This window comes from Xyrauchen texanus, chromosome 12 (genome assembly GCF_025860055.1).
Source record: "Xyrauchen texanus isolate HMW12.3.18 chromosome 12, RBS_HiC_50CHRs, whole genome shotgun sequence".
Lineage (NCBI taxonomy): Eukaryota > Metazoa > Chordata > Actinopteri > Cypriniformes > Catostomidae > Xyrauchen > Xyrauchen texanus.
Window position 1 is genome coordinate 17,211,744 of NC_068287.1, and position 16,342 is coordinate 17,228,085.

Genomic DNA, 16,342 nt, shown 5'->3' on the forward strand with positions numbered 1-16,342 from the left:
GTAAATAAGCATGGCTCTTGGGTTCTTCAATTCATCATCTCGTCCTTGCTCCTGCCTACATAACATTACAAATGGATCATTTTTCAACATGATTGATACCACATAATGAACAGAGCTATACACTCATTTCATTTGAGATGTAGTCAGTGTTCAAAGGTTTGCAGTTGCCCTCATAACACTCTGACTTTAATTAAAATGCAATGTAAATATATCAAGCAAAGCTAATTTGTACTTTGTAAGATTGAGATCAAAAAAAATAGAATAAAATCAGTAGCAGTCACAATGTCAGGTATGATTTCATGAAAGACAAAACTGTTTTTGTATTCAAGTATGGTGCCACAAGTGGGTCATGAATATAAACACAGGAGACAGTCTCTAGACCCCAGTTCAGTGACCGACTGGAATAATGAGACAGATGGAAGTCTGTTTAGACACATGATTATTGATCTTACTCTTGTGTCTTTTACTTGCAGTAAGCAAAGAAAAACAAATGTAATCAAGATAAAATTAACTATTTTAGTGTGTCTTAGTAAGCTGAACAGTAGGCCTATCTCAAGATAATTTATAGTTACATCTGTCTAGACCAACAGCTTTCATACTGTATGGCTGTTTATATTGCATTAACTTGAAGAGATGGTATTTAATAGTAATAATAATAATAATATATAATATATATATATATATCTACATCATGCTGACTGTATATAATTTTCCAGTAACCTTTTACATTGTGACCAATGGAGAACTCCATTTAGATTCACTTCCTTGAACAACACTTTTGTCAACTGTAAATGTTGACATGCTATTGCATATGACTTGTGTGCCTTGTGAAAATGAAACAAATAATTGTACAGCTTCCTTGTTCTTGCCGTGTAGCACATAAAACAGATTGTCAGACAGCACTGACTTAACCAGTTATTTTCTTTGGAAAGAAACTCAACTACTCAGATGAAGTGTTTCTATTCAGAAGTTTTACTCTAAAAGAATCACCACAAAAACCACAACATGTATATCATTTACATTAATATCACCAATTTTCCCTTGGTAATAGTGCTTTAGTTTTCTTATGTTAGAATGTCATGGTGAAAAGTTGGCAAGTATGCTGTGTGAATAGTTAGAAATGTACTGGCTATATACAATACTTTTTTTTTTTTCCATAGTTGTTGTAGAATTGTTGCAAGAGGTTTGAGTCTACATATGAATATTAACCAATTTGCTGTTAAAAAATAGTGACAATATTAAAATACTCAACAACAAACAACAAAAAAATAACAATGTCATCCAACCCTAAACCCACTGTATATACAAACTGTACCTGTTCAATGTTATGAAATACAGGTAACTTTTTTTTCTAATACTGAGGAGGATACCATCTGACATTATAATAAAGCCTTATGTCATACCAAATGTGACTTTAAAATGTTTCATATGGCTTCATGATTAAAGCATTTTTGACAGTGTTCAAGGTGCAAGTTTATGGCTATAAGATAAAAAAAATGTAAAAAAATAAAAAAAATAATAATAATATATATATATATATATATATATATATATATGTATGCATGTAAAAAGTTATTAGCATGTATGGTTTCATAAAGATCCATACCTTCTATGGAACCATTACATTTTACAAAATGTTCTTTGTTGTGGAAAAAGGTTACCTTATTTTTAGTTCTCACAATTAGTTATCACAGGTCATACTTTCAAATGATTGATTCATCAAAATTAATTGTAAGATTAACAAATGTAGTGAATACACAGAAAAATGGTGCAACAAGAATGAACCATTTACCGCCTATTTGTTTTGACTGCACAGTTAAACAGAATGATAGGAATTGTCTATTTGAATGCATGGTGAGATAAGCAAAGAAGATTTCCAAGAACTTTCTTGTTCTGATGTGGGTGTATGGTCAGTCTCCAAAACGGAATGAGGGATTTTCAGTGCTCCACACTCCCCAAGTGCCATTTCAGCTTGTGAGGTTGAGCTCCACTGTCCTCCTGTGTTTTTCGATAAGCTTTGGAAATCCTGGTATTCATTATCACTTGGGGTGATGCCACCATCATGGGGAGTAGGAGGAGGATACAGTGGATATTTAGAGGTTGTTAAATCATCTATGATAAAGTTCTCATCAAAATCAGAGCTAATATTTTTAAGATTTGTATTTCCTATGTCCTGATATTCATCTTCCATTGTAACAACAGCAGCAGAATTAAGTTGGGTCTTGACCGGATTTGAAACTTCCCACTTGTAAGAGTGATAGGAAGGATCAGAAGTTAGGTCTAGGAATAAAGAATGATCCGGGGCTGATGATTCCAAATATGAGCTGTTGCTGAAAAACGATGACCGCGAGCCATTACCAGAATCTCTATTTGCATGGTTGCGTTCTCTCTTGACTGGCATCACAGTGTTGAAGTTAAACAATGGTTCCGCTTGTAGGGCAAGCATGGTGAGTTTAATCATGTTCCTATTCTGATCCTGGATAACGGAGCATGCCTGACCATAATCCACTGTCGATTCAACACTACTGAAACTATTTTCATTATTTGTATTTTCCGAGAGCAATGCCAGACTGTAGAAAGAAAACATGTAGAAGCATATGCTGATTAATCAGAATCAGACTTAAACAAGTCTATCATGTTTCCAAAGTTTTAGCAGATCCCAGATAACATACCATTTCTTGTCATCCTGGACGTCCAGTTTTGGAATCTCAACAACGATAGGGGAGAACTTCATATTGGAAGGAGGCAACATGTGACCCTATGAAACAAAGGAAAAAAATGGCACTTATTTTGATCAACATTACAATCAAATTGAGATTTATATTCCAGGATACAATGTAATTTATTTTTAAAGATATACAAACCACCATTTAGGGTTCCTTAACTGTCACACTGGCAGAACAGACCAAATGTAAACTTTTTCACGACAGTCTCCTTCACGCTTATGATTTCAAGCTTGTCTACACTTCCTAGTGTCATATATTCAGGTCACGAGACGATGCCCACGTCCCCAGATGCAGTATGTTCTAATCTATTCATACTACTTGCATGCAAACCTAAAAGAACATACCGTTTTGCCAGCAGATAAGTGTGTCCGTAATCAAATACAGCATGTCCTGTGACAGTATGCAGTTTCAAACGCAGCAATGGATTAAACCACTGGAGTCTTATGGATTACTTTTATGCAGCCTTTATATGCTTTTGGAGATTCAAAATTCTGGTCACCATTCACTTATATTGTATGGACCTACAGAGCTGAAATATCCTTCAAAAATCTTAATTTGTGTTCAGTAGAAGTAAGTAAGTCACACATCTGGGATGGCATGAGTGGGTGAGTAAATTACAAGAATTTTATTTTTGGGGTGAACATTACCTTTAAAGAAGCCTCAAATATCCTATTTATTTACTCAAGAAATTTGATCTATTTCAAGTGCCTCAAAGCCTTTCCCTTATAATGGGGTTACTGAAGGAACCATTAGGCCCTTTCCCACTGGCAGTACTGAAGCCCGTTTTAGGTACTTTCCCCTGGGATTAGTACTTTTTGTTGCTTTCGCACATAAGGTACTACAGTTTCTCTGAGCCATTTTTTTTTTTTTTAACTCCTACTTTGGAGTAGGTACTTTGGGGGTGTATAGGGACTGTGGGAGGTGCTGCAGCCTGTACATTTTGAAAAACCCAGGACATGCTACTCAAGAGGATTTTACAATTCCATTAATAGAAATAAACTAAAACCAACAAAGTATACAAAGAGGATCAACCGTTTGACATGTTTGTGTGTGTGTGTAATGTATTCGGGAGACGCGTCCAAAAACTGGAAAATGCAGCCTTCGGGGGACTGTATAAGGAGGTAGGATGAAATAAGGTGCTTTTTAAACTGTTCAGAGACCAGTTTTCTTTAGAGCTCCATTCATCCAAAAACGCGGTTGTTTAAACCATTAACTGATTAGGCAGATGGCTACGTTTTTGGAGTTCATGTAAAACAGCCCTAACAAAAGCGTAAATCTGATCCCGGGTCCTCTGTCAGTGTTGTTGATTCCGTTGTTGTTTTTTTTATATTAAATAGTGCATTCCAACCTTGTCAGAAGAAAAATGGTCGATACTAGATTACATCACTTTGGTGGTAACTTTTGGCAATCCAAATTAAACTGAAAAGTATCCTCGGGCATTCTGTTCCTAATAAGAGTTCTCATCTAAAGAGTAACTAAACTAAAAGTACAGGACTATAGGTGGGAAAGGGCCTCTAGACAGTTCTTGAGAGTTCTTGAAGGATCTTCAGAAGGTCTGCCAATGTGGCATCTGAGAAACCCCAAATGATGCCTTGAGTCTCTTTTCATTTTTACTGCGAATTAATATGGTTAGCCAAACAAATTTCATAACTCTTTCTAACCTTTTGTTTTCCAAGGTCAGGATCTAGTTGTGGCTTGACGATCTTGTCCCACCACAACCTCTTGATTCTGTAAAGTAAAATGTTTCAGAACTGAATTTGTCAAGAAGAAAATATGCACTGTTAAATGGTTTAATACAGAATAATGGAAAGAGGTCAAATAGAGATCTTACCTGAAAAAGCAGATGAAGATAATGAATATAATAATGATCAAACCAACACATACACCTGGGATTACTATTTTAAAGATTTCATTGAGGGATGAGGCTGTTGAACACAGAAAGATTTATCAGGTTAATTGAAGTGTATACCTTACCTGTGGAGATTAATTTGAGACTGATATACAGTATATAGACTTACAAGTGGTAAACTCATATGGTGTGCTTTGGTCACTAACTATCTGATGGTTGTTATACTCTGTGCTCGCTCTTGCTGTCATAATGTAGTTGGCATTTGGCTTGAGATTTCTACCTACAATCTCATAGAATCCCACTTGGTTCATCACCTTATTGGGCATCTGTATGGACAAAGTGATTTTTTATTTCATTGAAACATATTATCATATACTGTGAATATGGTTCATCATTCTTCTATCATCTTCCTTACTGTGTCTTTTTCTCCTTTGATACCATAGGTCAGCTCTATCTGCAAATTTTGTACAAAACTCTTCCATTTATTTTCATACTTGTTGTCCCAAGTTACTTTAAAATTTCCATTTGGGGTCTTCTCCACAGATACGATACCTGGAGTTTTTGGTTTGACTGGAGAAAATGATAAGGCATTTGTAATTGATGTGTCAATAAAAGATCAAAACAATGTGTAAGGTCTACTTTTTATTACTGAATTAAAAACAACCAAACAGGTAAATACTACAGTATTTATTTTTGTAAATAGACTAACATGAACATACAGTATAGACAAAGATCATACTCACTAAACTCCTGAGTATGAAATGTTTTTTTTAATAAAACATTCTCTCCTTCCAGAAGTGTAAAATAGAAGGTCTCATATGGTACAAACTCATCGGTCACTGTCAAGTTGCATTCACAAACACTGGCATTGTGATGTCTTCTCTCAAAAATGCATGAATAATTCTTGAACCTGTAATATAAGAATCCACTAGAAAAAAACTTCTCAATGAACTGCATTGAACAGTAAATTGAGTTAGGCTATTGACAGATAAAAAGGTAATGTAAAAACCTTTATAATGAGCTAGTTATAATGGAACTTCATGTCTTTAGAATAAAATAAATATAAGCACTTACTCATCTACTACACTGTGGTTGATGTTGAGCTTGTATTCAGGGCAATTTATGAGATTGTAAGAAAGACTGCATTTTATTTCTGTTTCATAGTCATTGAAACAGGTCAAGTCGTCCTCTGCTGGTTCTAGAATGTTTTTATAATGAATGTAAAACAGAAAGAGACACCAAATTAATGTCCATTACTTTTCCTACAGAAGGCTACTTTTTGGTACATTTGTTACATTCCTTTTAATGTACCCCAAGTAGGGTGCAATGGGGCTAAAGACTCACCTAAAAGAAAATTAGCTTTTTTTCCTGGTTACAAAGTGTAACAATATTGGAAAAAAAAAATATTGATTTTATATAAATACATACACACATATATATATATACACACACACATATACGTATATACACATATACATATATAAAAAAACACATTGTTTTATCGGGGCCTTTAGCTCCGGCAACCTTAAATATGATTATTTCATTTATTGGACAGTTATTAAAATGTGTTTTAATCACCTTGAGCAAAACTGAAAATGATAAACAATTATTTCATGTCTCATGTGATAACTTTGGGGACTCTCATTAGCTACACATTTGCTAAATGTATATAATTTCATTTATTATAGTTAAATATGAGATAAAATTACCTCAAAATCAAACTTCAGACAATGCATTTAATGATATCATGGATCGGGACTATTTTGCTGTTCATATTGACAAAGCCACATTGAGTCAGTACGATAAACAACTAATATGATTACTTTGTGAAGCTGCTTGTAAATGCACTTTGTTAGTATAATCACTACTACTACTACTAGTATAATGTTAATATTACTAGAATTACTATTTACTTATATGTACATGTAATATGTGTAACAACATTGGCACTTAAATATAAAGTGTTAGCGAAACAAAAGTATAGAGTTTACCGTGACAAAGTGCGTGGCAGAGCAGCAGGAGAACGATCTGACACCGAAAGGCTGTGAAATACATCGTGCCCGTGCTTTATAAACAAAGTAATCCAAAAATACAGCCAAATTGGTAGGCTACTAAAAAATAAGTTTATATGTCATTCCGTTGACTTGTCCGTGTCGTCAAAATAGAAGTGTAATTTACTCTATTTCCTACTTCTGTCTATGTATTTAAATACAACGTGCTCTTTCACACGGAACTCAGCTCACGAACGAATAGCTCCCACCCTAGACAAGACACTTCCCTTTAGACAAAATGGAATTGAGCAACAGGGTCTGATTACGATCTTTCCTGGAACAAATGCAATTCTTGTGCTCTTATTCGCTGTTCGAGCACGTTCTGTTTCTACGTCACACGAGAGTCCGTCGTGAACTGGTCCGTTAACGCGGAAGGGAAAGCATACAGAATTCCATGGAAAAATCTCATAAAACTATCAGAAGAAAGAAATGGGCTTGGTCCTTGTTATATAAGGTTACTTCAAGGAATAGCTCACCCAAAAATGAACATTTGCTGATAACTCATGCCATCCAAGATGTTTCCTTCTTCCTTCATCGGAACAGGATTTAAGATTTTTAGGAAAGTATCACAGGTTTTTAGCTTCATCCAATACAAGTGGTTTGTTAGGCTCCACACTTGCCCCTTTGTTTAACCTTTTCCTGCAGTATATTTCAACAATTGCTCATGAACACTAAAGAAATCTTCAGCCAAAGATGGACGTTGGAAAGAGAGATAAGGAGTTTTGATGCATATGGCTGCTTGTCCACGTGGTTTTGGTGTCAGTGCAACTGGGAATGAAACATAAGAGTATATCTGTTGAATTCATGCACATGGTTCATAGACCAAAACTGAACTTTTTTAGCCACATTATTTATTCTACCTGCTGGCAAAACAATCATCATCAAGGAAAAGAAAGTTATCAGCATGTCAAGAGAAGCAAATGGTATGGCCCAAAGGTTCTACTGATTATTCTCCTGCTCAGCAGTGACATACAGATGAATTCAGGACCATCAACAAACATATAACTGAATCACTAGGTGGATTGACTAAGTGTAATCCAGGCTGGAGTGTGAACTGTGGTTCAGAGATCAGTGGACCATCAGGGTGTAAGCTGGGAGCTGTTGGGTATTTGGCCAAACTCCCCTTGGATATCTTACAGGATGATTGATGCCCATGCTTGAAACATCAGAGATCTGTATTAGTCCTGTCCTTGATTCAGAGTTTTGGTGAGTCTAAACCAGGGATGGCCAACCCTGCTCCTGGAGAGCTACCTTCCTGCAGAGTTTAGCTTCAACACACCTGCCTGTCATTTTCAAGCAGGAGTCCCTCAAGGCTCAATTCTTGCGCCACTCCTGTTCATCCTGTATATGCTCCCAATGAGCCAAATAATGAGAAAGAACCAAATTGCTTACCACAGCTATGCAGACGACACACAGATCTACTTAGTCCTATCACCTAACGATTACAGCCCCATTGACTCCCTGTGCCAATGCATTGATGAAGTTAACAGTTGGATGTGCCAAAACTTTCTTCAGTTAAACAAAGACAAAACTGAAGTCATTGTGTTTGGAAACAAAGATGAAGTTCTCAAGGTGAATGCATACCTTGACACTAGGGGTCAAACAACTAAAAATCAAGTCAGGAATCTTGGTGTGTCTCTAGAGTCAGATCTTAGTTTCAGTAGTCATGTCAAAGCAATAACTAAATCAACATACTATCATCTGAAAATATTGCAAGAATTAGATGCTTTGTTTCCAGTCAAGACCTAGAGAAACTTGTGCATGCTTTCAACACCAGCAGGGTGGATTATTGTAATGGACTCAGGGAGCAGGGTTGGTTACCCCTGGTCTAAACCATCCCTTATCTGTGAACAATATAATGTGTTGTCTGGAGTAAAGCAAACAAACAAACAACAGTTACTTTATGAAAACTCAAAGACAAAAGGAACCACCAACCATGCTGCACAGAAACAGTTTAAATTATTACAGACTGTAAACCATGTCAGATTGATTTGGGATTCAAGACTCAAACCACAAGGTATATTAGGGGGGCACCTGAAAATCTGAAGTATTATATCAATGAGGGATTAAGTTGAGCATCTGCTTATGAACTCAAACCTGGACTTTTTAGCATTGAGTGAAACTTGGTTGTCTACCAATACAACAACATGCATGATTTACGTTCCTGGTAATAGTTGTTACAGAAAGGATAGACCATCACAAAGAGGAGGGGGAGTCATGATTTATATTAAGGATACTTTTAAATGCGCTGAAGTGAAACTAGATACTGCTGGATTAGAATTTTTGGTGTTAAATGTTATAATGTCCACAAAAATGAATTTTAATGTTGTGATTTTGTATAATCCACCCTCACATGATTATTATTTTTAATTATAATTTAGAGGAATTGTTGAGGTTTTTAAATTGGCATACATAAACCATTTTATTTGGAGATTTTAACATAAATTGAGCAGACAAAGGTATAAAGCAAAAATTGAAATCAATTACAGCCAAACATAAATTCAACCAGTTAATAAAAGGTCAAACAAGGATAACAAAAACAAGTAAAACTCTTATTGATCTTGCAAATAAACCTGAAAGGGTAATAAAAATATATAATCTGCTGAGATTTGTCTGATCAACTTATCAACTATTTGAAAAAAATTATTTACTTCACTCTAAACAGTTTTAGGCCACAGAAATGGCAAACTGCTTTCTCACAGAATTTATTAAGGGAGCTTTAGAAAATTGTAATGTGGTAGATGCAGTATTTTTAGATCTCAAAAAGGCATTTGATACTGTGAATCATGAAATACTCCTGCATACATTTAAATCTGTTTAGTTTCTCCCAGCAGAAAATAAATTAGTTTAGATAATATTTAGAATCTCGAGATCAGTGTTAAAATAAATAATTCATGATCATCTTTACCAAACAATGAGACGGGTCTCCCTCAAGGGTCAATTTTAGGTCCACTGTTATTATCCTTATATGTCAATGATTTACCAAACTGTTGTAAGAACTAAATGTCAGTTATATGTAGACGACACAGTCATTTACTGTATATTTCAGCACAGACTCCACAACTGGCTGCAGATATATTAATAAATGAAATGACTGACATGTCACAATGGCTGCAAAACAACTTTTTGACCTTGAATTGTTCAATTCTTTTTACTTTATTGTTAAAAAAAGCTTAACCATGGACTGGTGCTGCAAATTAGCCTTTGGCTAGAAGCCGGTATGTGGAGCAATGTTTCTGCATTGTCCCTGTTAAATAATATAATAAATAAAATTATCTAATTTTATCTGACAGAATGTCCTCTGAAGATAATCGATACGTTTGTGTCATAATGACGTCGTAATTTTCTGTCAGTACAGTCAAATGTTTCACTTCCCATGCCCAACCTTAATTCAGTACAAAATTATCCAGACTCTGAAAATGAAGAAATATCAAACATGTATGCTGTCGCTCCTTTTGTGTTGTTGTAATTGGCTCATATTAGCCTACTATTTATTTTTATGTTTTTGTATGCTAACAACAATTTTAGAATGTAAGATTAACAGTTTTTATGTGGTTTATATATATACATATATATACACACACACACACACACTCACTGACCACTTTATTAGGAACACGTGCATAACATGCAAAATGTAATGCTAATACATGTAAAACAACAACTTATTCATGCGATTATACTCTATTGTGAGAGATTGTTCATTGAAAAAAAAAATGATCAAAGCTTTAAATTTTGGTGATTTTGAGAGCACCATTTTTTTATTTTCTTTCAAAATTACCTTTCAAAAATTTTACTTTTATGTTGAAAATAATACTTAATTATTACTCTATTCATGTGCAATGGTATTTACATGGTACTTCAAAGAAACATGGTAATGTTTTGGTACTTTAAATGCTTTTATATACTGTGTTTTGATACTCCCATGTTTGGAAAATTACTTTACCTTGATTCGTGCAAAAGCTGTTCATGCATTCTTCATTAGTCAAATGATAGGATGCCTCCACTTCATCCAGTGCAGTTTTTGCTCTCCGTGTTCTGTGACAAATGATTTAGTGCACAAGTGAGCTTATTCAGATTGAATCGTGAACTGATACACCATTTTGCTAACCCGTTTGACCAATTAATTAAAAAGATAACTCAAAAGAGTATTTTATTAGTGAATAACATTTTCCTCATTAACCCCCACCCACTTTCACCCCTGTACCGCTGAGAATTACGCCATTGTTGGATGCTCATCAGTATATTTGTTTATGTCTTGTGGTTAAAGCGGTAGGAAATTCCAGAGAAAATTATAAAGTACATTCCACTGCTAGAGACATGCTAGCAAAACACTTTACATTAGTCACAAGTAAAACTACCTTTACTTTACATAAATAAATATGAATATTATTAATTGATGATCCAGAACATTATACATGTCTGAAGTATAGAAAGGTGTATCTGGTGAAGACTAGACAAACTAGAAAGACAGACCTAATCACCGTTGTACCTGTAAGGCAATTATAAAAAATAAGCAAACAAGCCGTCACCTTAGAAGAATTTAAGTGAGGGGTGTGTATTTGCTCTCATTTAGCAATTTCTCTTACATATCTAGAATCTATGCTTTCATTTGCAGGTATGTATCTTGAATCTTGAATCAACAACTAGCTTAGGCTGGTTTTAGCTGGTCTTTTCAGCAGGGATGTTTTTGAAAAAATATATGCTGTAACCACTCTGGGGTATTTTTATCTTTTACTTTGCATTTTATGAGGTCTAGTTTTGTGTGTAGGCCTTCTTCATGGGTATCTTGTGACATGTTTGCATGTTGTCTATCTTCTGTTCAATAACAGTCAAGTATTTGCCTATCAAAACAAGCAGTTTTGCTGCACAACTGTAGGATTCACAAATTTTTCCATTTTTTTTTTATTGACTTTGTTAAAGCCACTGCCTGATAAGAATACTGACTGATTTCACTCAATAGTGTCACAAGGTTTTCCAGTTGATGAGTTTTCACTTGCATCAGCAAATATTCTTAGCGAGTAATGTATGTTTAAGGTACTAAATTGGTAAAAAAATAAATAAATGCTGATACTTCACAGAGTCCAGATGACCATGGACAGTGCCATACTTAGGTTAGTTATGTTGATATCATTCATTATTCTGAGTTGATATGACTGCCAACAACTGCACCTGAAATTAATTTTTACACCAAGTTACACTTCAGTGGTTGTTGTTTTCCTCCGGATCAATCGTTTTGACAGTTTTTACTTTGCATCTCGTGGCCAGAAATATAAAACAGGTGAAATACAAATCATCATGGCAGCGGTTGCGAGAAAACTGTGGACTGTAATCACTGATATATAAATTTAACTGGATCGATGACGCAACGTTGAACTGCCAGCAGGAGGTGAAGCCGCCAGAGGTTTTCAATCGGCCATTTTAGTATGCCTAACCTCTCATAGAGCGTCACTGACTGAGCAGAAAACACACCCGTTTCACCATCACCGACCTGAGATTATGACAGTTGCATTTCGCCCTCTAGTGACAATCATGTTTAATGTTTGATTTGCTTGTTATGGATAAAATTCCTTACGAGGGGGAAGATATGCGGATCACGAAGTCAGAGAATTCACTTGCCCCAGTGTTCAGTCTATCTGAGCAGCACAACAATCACAAAAGTAAGCGGGAAAACTGTCCACAAGTTGTAATGAAAGAAGGAAAGGCTGGAATATGTTTAGGGTGAAAGTATGTTCATCCTTTATGCTTGTCAGTTGTCTGGATAATGTTTGCTATTGTACCAGGTCATTTATGTTTGTAATGTACCTTTCTTAATGGTCAATAAAAGTTAAATAAAAAAAAAAAAAATAAAGTAGATGGGAGCTGCACAGGCATGACTGGAAATAGCCTCCCGAGTGCGTTCCAAAGATGGCTGACCGTAGACGGACTTGCTAGAAAGACGTTTTGGGCGTGTCCAAACGGCAGTTTTGCGCCTAGAAGGGCACTGCGGGAAGGTGACGCCACTCGAAAGTGCATTCCGAACAAAAATTAGAAGGATACATTCACACAGTACTTTCATGCTCAATATAGACTGTCCACATCAATAGATATGTCCTTCGAAGGGAGTAGGGCATAGGGATGATCACTATCAGTTGAATTTTGCCCTTTGAGGTGAATACATGAGGCAGTCACTTATTTCCAGGGGTTTCAGTACAGCGTAAAAATGTGACGTGGTAGAGGGGAACAGGAAATTCAAGAAACGGAAAATGACAAGGATCAGGAAATTAAACTTAAAAATAAAATACATGAACAAAAACCGAGTGAATTCCGTGGGGAAACTGCGTGTGCATCAATCGATCAGTTGCGTGGAATAAAATAAAAAAATTTCTATCATTTCTCCACTGAATAGCCACGAAAGCTTAATAAATGCGTGGGCGCGTCTTCTGCATCTGTGTTTGTGCAATGTGAGTGGCCAGAACACATTCACGCGACTGATCGATTGATGCACACGGGAATCCACGGGCAACTGATCCACACATTCACAACATATCCACACGTGCTCATTTCTCAAATCCACGCACCAGAAGAATGCACAAATATATACGGGTGTCTTTGCTCACATACCATCTACAAGTACACAAGTGTATGTGTAATTTAATGCACAAATAAATGCATGTATAAACATTTTTCATTTCTCAAATGTTTAGATTACATACATATAATCTCTATAATCTGAAATAAGTGTTTAATTGGTTTTATTTATATAAAAAATTCTTATTTATATTAATTTCTTATCTATGATGGCAAAGCCCCATTTTCAGCTGTCATTACTACAGTCTACTAAGAAAATAATGTTGCATAACCCTTAAGAAACCATAATATGTTAACTTTGTAATAAAGTAACACTTCTTTTTGTTAGAATGGTGGTTACTTATATAGTGTATTTTTCCAGCTGAGTTGTTGAAGATACTTTACACTTGCAAGTCAAATTTCAATGATTTTAAAATGGTTTTAAAAATAACCGACCAGTAGGCCTACACAATTGTAATCGAGTAGTGCAAAAAGGTGACACTTTCTAAAATGACACATTTAAACATAACATACAATGAAATAGTGTTCTATGGACATAGCAGTTATTGAGGTAGCAGCCAGGTATAAAGTGACAATAATTAAAGTGCAAAGATGAAAGATGGAGAGATGAAGGCTATGTATGCACTTCTGTTTTGAAAGAATAAAACAAACTTGATCTAACCGGGAAAGAGAGAGAGAAGTTGGCAACCCAAATGCACAACAAGAAGGGAAGTAGCCTACATCAGTCTTTAATTTGAGAAACAGACTCCTCACAGGTCCTAAACTTACAGCTTTATAATTAACAGTATTCCAAACAGTCTCACTGCTGCAAGTAAAGGATTCTAGGATGAACAGAAAGTTTGAAGAATACATAATTTATTGTAAAAGAAATAAATTGTATTTCTTATAATGTTACAGTAAATTGTAACATTATAACATTATATATACTGTAATTTTTCAATTATTTTCAATTATTTTAATGCATCCTCGGTGAACAAATAGCCTGAAACCCCCTAGAGTCTATATCTCATAAGATACCATGTCACAATTATGACTTATTATGTCATAATGACTTATTATTTCATAATAATGAGCAAATGTACCATAATAATGACTTAATTATGTTCATACATTATAAGATCATAGAAAGTCATAATTATGATAAAATTATTTAATTGTTAGTCATCATTATTTTGACATATGTTCTCATTATTATGGCACACTATGTGACTTAATTTTAAGTGGTGGAAAGGGGTTTCCATATGTCTATGAAAAATTCAATTCTGAAATCAAATTTTTCTGTCGATTCTGTTTGTCTAATGGCAACAAATACTACAGCACCGACGAGCCTCTACATACGTTACTATGGAGACGACTCTGGCTAGATCCGCAAAATATATGAAAATACATTCAGTATTATATTATATTGTTGTCGAAGGTGGCGGCTGCGTCTTTTAACAGAATACAGCGATTGGCAGTTTCTTGAGGCAATGCACACCTCGCCAGCCCATCCCCCACATAACGTGACACCACTATGCTTTTCGTCTTGTTTTATTGTGTTGCAGGTCACAGGAAGACCTGCTTTGGAAGTGTAAGTATGTTCTCATAAATGTGAAAAGAGAGCAAATCTATTTAAACATTATAGGCTCAAATATGGAACAGAACCATTTCCTTGTTTACAACAGGAATGTCTATTTACATTTAAATCACTCAATGCACTAAAAGTACACTTATCCCGCCTTCACACCAAAACTCAAGATCAGCAACCAAATGTAGATGTATCAGCTTATTTTGCTGTCTGTCATATGGGTTTGCTGAGTCTTATTCTGTGGCTGATTACTTTACCTTTATATGTGCAGTATGCAGGTGAATAAACCATAAAGCCAGGTCCCTTTATAAAGACTGTAACTTTGGAAGCAGTTTCTACTCCACTTTCAAAGCACACAAGGAACAGAACTGAAGAGGATGTCATTGGTCAAGTCAGATATCGTTGGTCTTGTTTATTGTAAGCAATTACAGTGATGCCGCACAAGAGCAAAGGTCACATGCTGATGGAGGAGTTAGAAGAGGTGAGTGAAGAACAGTGGCGTTGTTTGGCCTGGGCTTCCAGGGCTTAATGCTCCATTATTGCTCAGCATAACGTTTGTCATGAGTAGCACAAGACCAAGTGGGGAAAAAATGAACATTCGTAACTTCTTTAGAAAGAAACAAGCAGTGGATGAGTTTGAAAGGATGCCAGAAACTCAAAGTGTAGAAGCAGATACACAGTTAGCGGCTACTGGGTTGTGCAGGGTTTGTGTTTGCTAGCTAGCTAACCTTAGGACTAAGCATAACAATGGTTCAGTATTCAGATTTCAAACATCTCAATTAACCTACTAACATTATATAAACCACCTAGCTAGAACTTTATATAATTGCTGGTTAGTGTATGTACACACACAATAAGAAAATTGTTTAAATCTTAAACAGTTTCCTTTTAGTGACTAAATGTGTTAATATAAACACACGTATATTATTTTAAAATAATTCAGAGTATTCCTTGTTTTTTTTATCATTAACCCTAGAACGAACAGAATTCTGTATCTACTAGAATGGCCATAGCAGTCATTTTGACCTCTAGATTCCAAACTATATAATCTCAGTCTCAATTGAAAAACTACCCAATTGAGAGATTTCATTCAGTTCAGACACTTCTATTCTATTCAACCATTGTACTGATCAGCCAATTTAATCTAGCAATTTGTATTTGTGAGCAAATTAGTGCTAGCACTCGAGACCGCTAGCAACGTTTCTTTGACAGAGACAATAACTGCGTTTCCATCCAAGGATTTTTTGCGAAAAAAGTTTAAGCGCATCAAAATAAAGCTGATGGAAATTATTGCTAAAATTTCACAAATGTCGACCCCAGCTAACACACGACGTCGCAGTTACGTAATCTATTCGTACTTTTTGGTAATTTCATGACTTACCATCTGACAACGTAGTCTCGACGTCGCATGTCAGTAATTTTATTACCATCAAAAATTACCAACTGACAACGTCGTCAGTACGGTCTCCTAAGGTTATAAAATAACCAACTACGTCCCAGTTAAGTGACGTTTTGGTAATTTCACGACTTACCATCTGACAACGTAGTCTCGACGTCGCATGTCAGTAATTTTATTACC

The 16,342-nt window shown here is 35.4% G+C and overlaps 1 protein-coding gene across 2 annotated transcripts; it reads right to left on the bottom strand.

The window, feature by feature from the left end:
• Positions 1 to 954: 954 nt before the first annotated feature.
• On the bottom strand, positions 955 to 7,239 carry LOC127653399 (uncharacterized). 2 transcript variants are annotated; one of them, XM_052140073.1, is made up of 9 exons: positions 6,567 to 7,239; positions 5,650 to 5,773; positions 5,319 to 5,503; positions 4,991 to 5,145; positions 4,745 to 4,901; positions 4,558 to 4,651; positions 4,388 to 4,454; positions 2,673 to 2,758; positions 955 to 2,570 (listed from the first exon to the last, which is right to left on the bottom strand). In XM_052140073.1, the coding sequence occupies exons 1-9, from the start codon at positions 6,628 to 6,630 to the stop codon at positions 1,817 to 1,819; spliced, it is 1,686 nt and encodes a 561-aa protein (XP_051996033.1). In that variant the 5' UTR covers positions 6,631 to 7,239; the 3' UTR covers positions 955 to 1,816. The 2 variants fall into 2 exon arrangements, with proteins under 2 accessions (XP_051996033.1, XP_051996034.1); XM_052140074.1 differs by having other exon boundaries at positions 5,319 to 5,485; positions 6,567 to 7,200.
• Between the last annotated feature and the right edge of the window lie 9,103 nt (positions 7,240 to 16,342).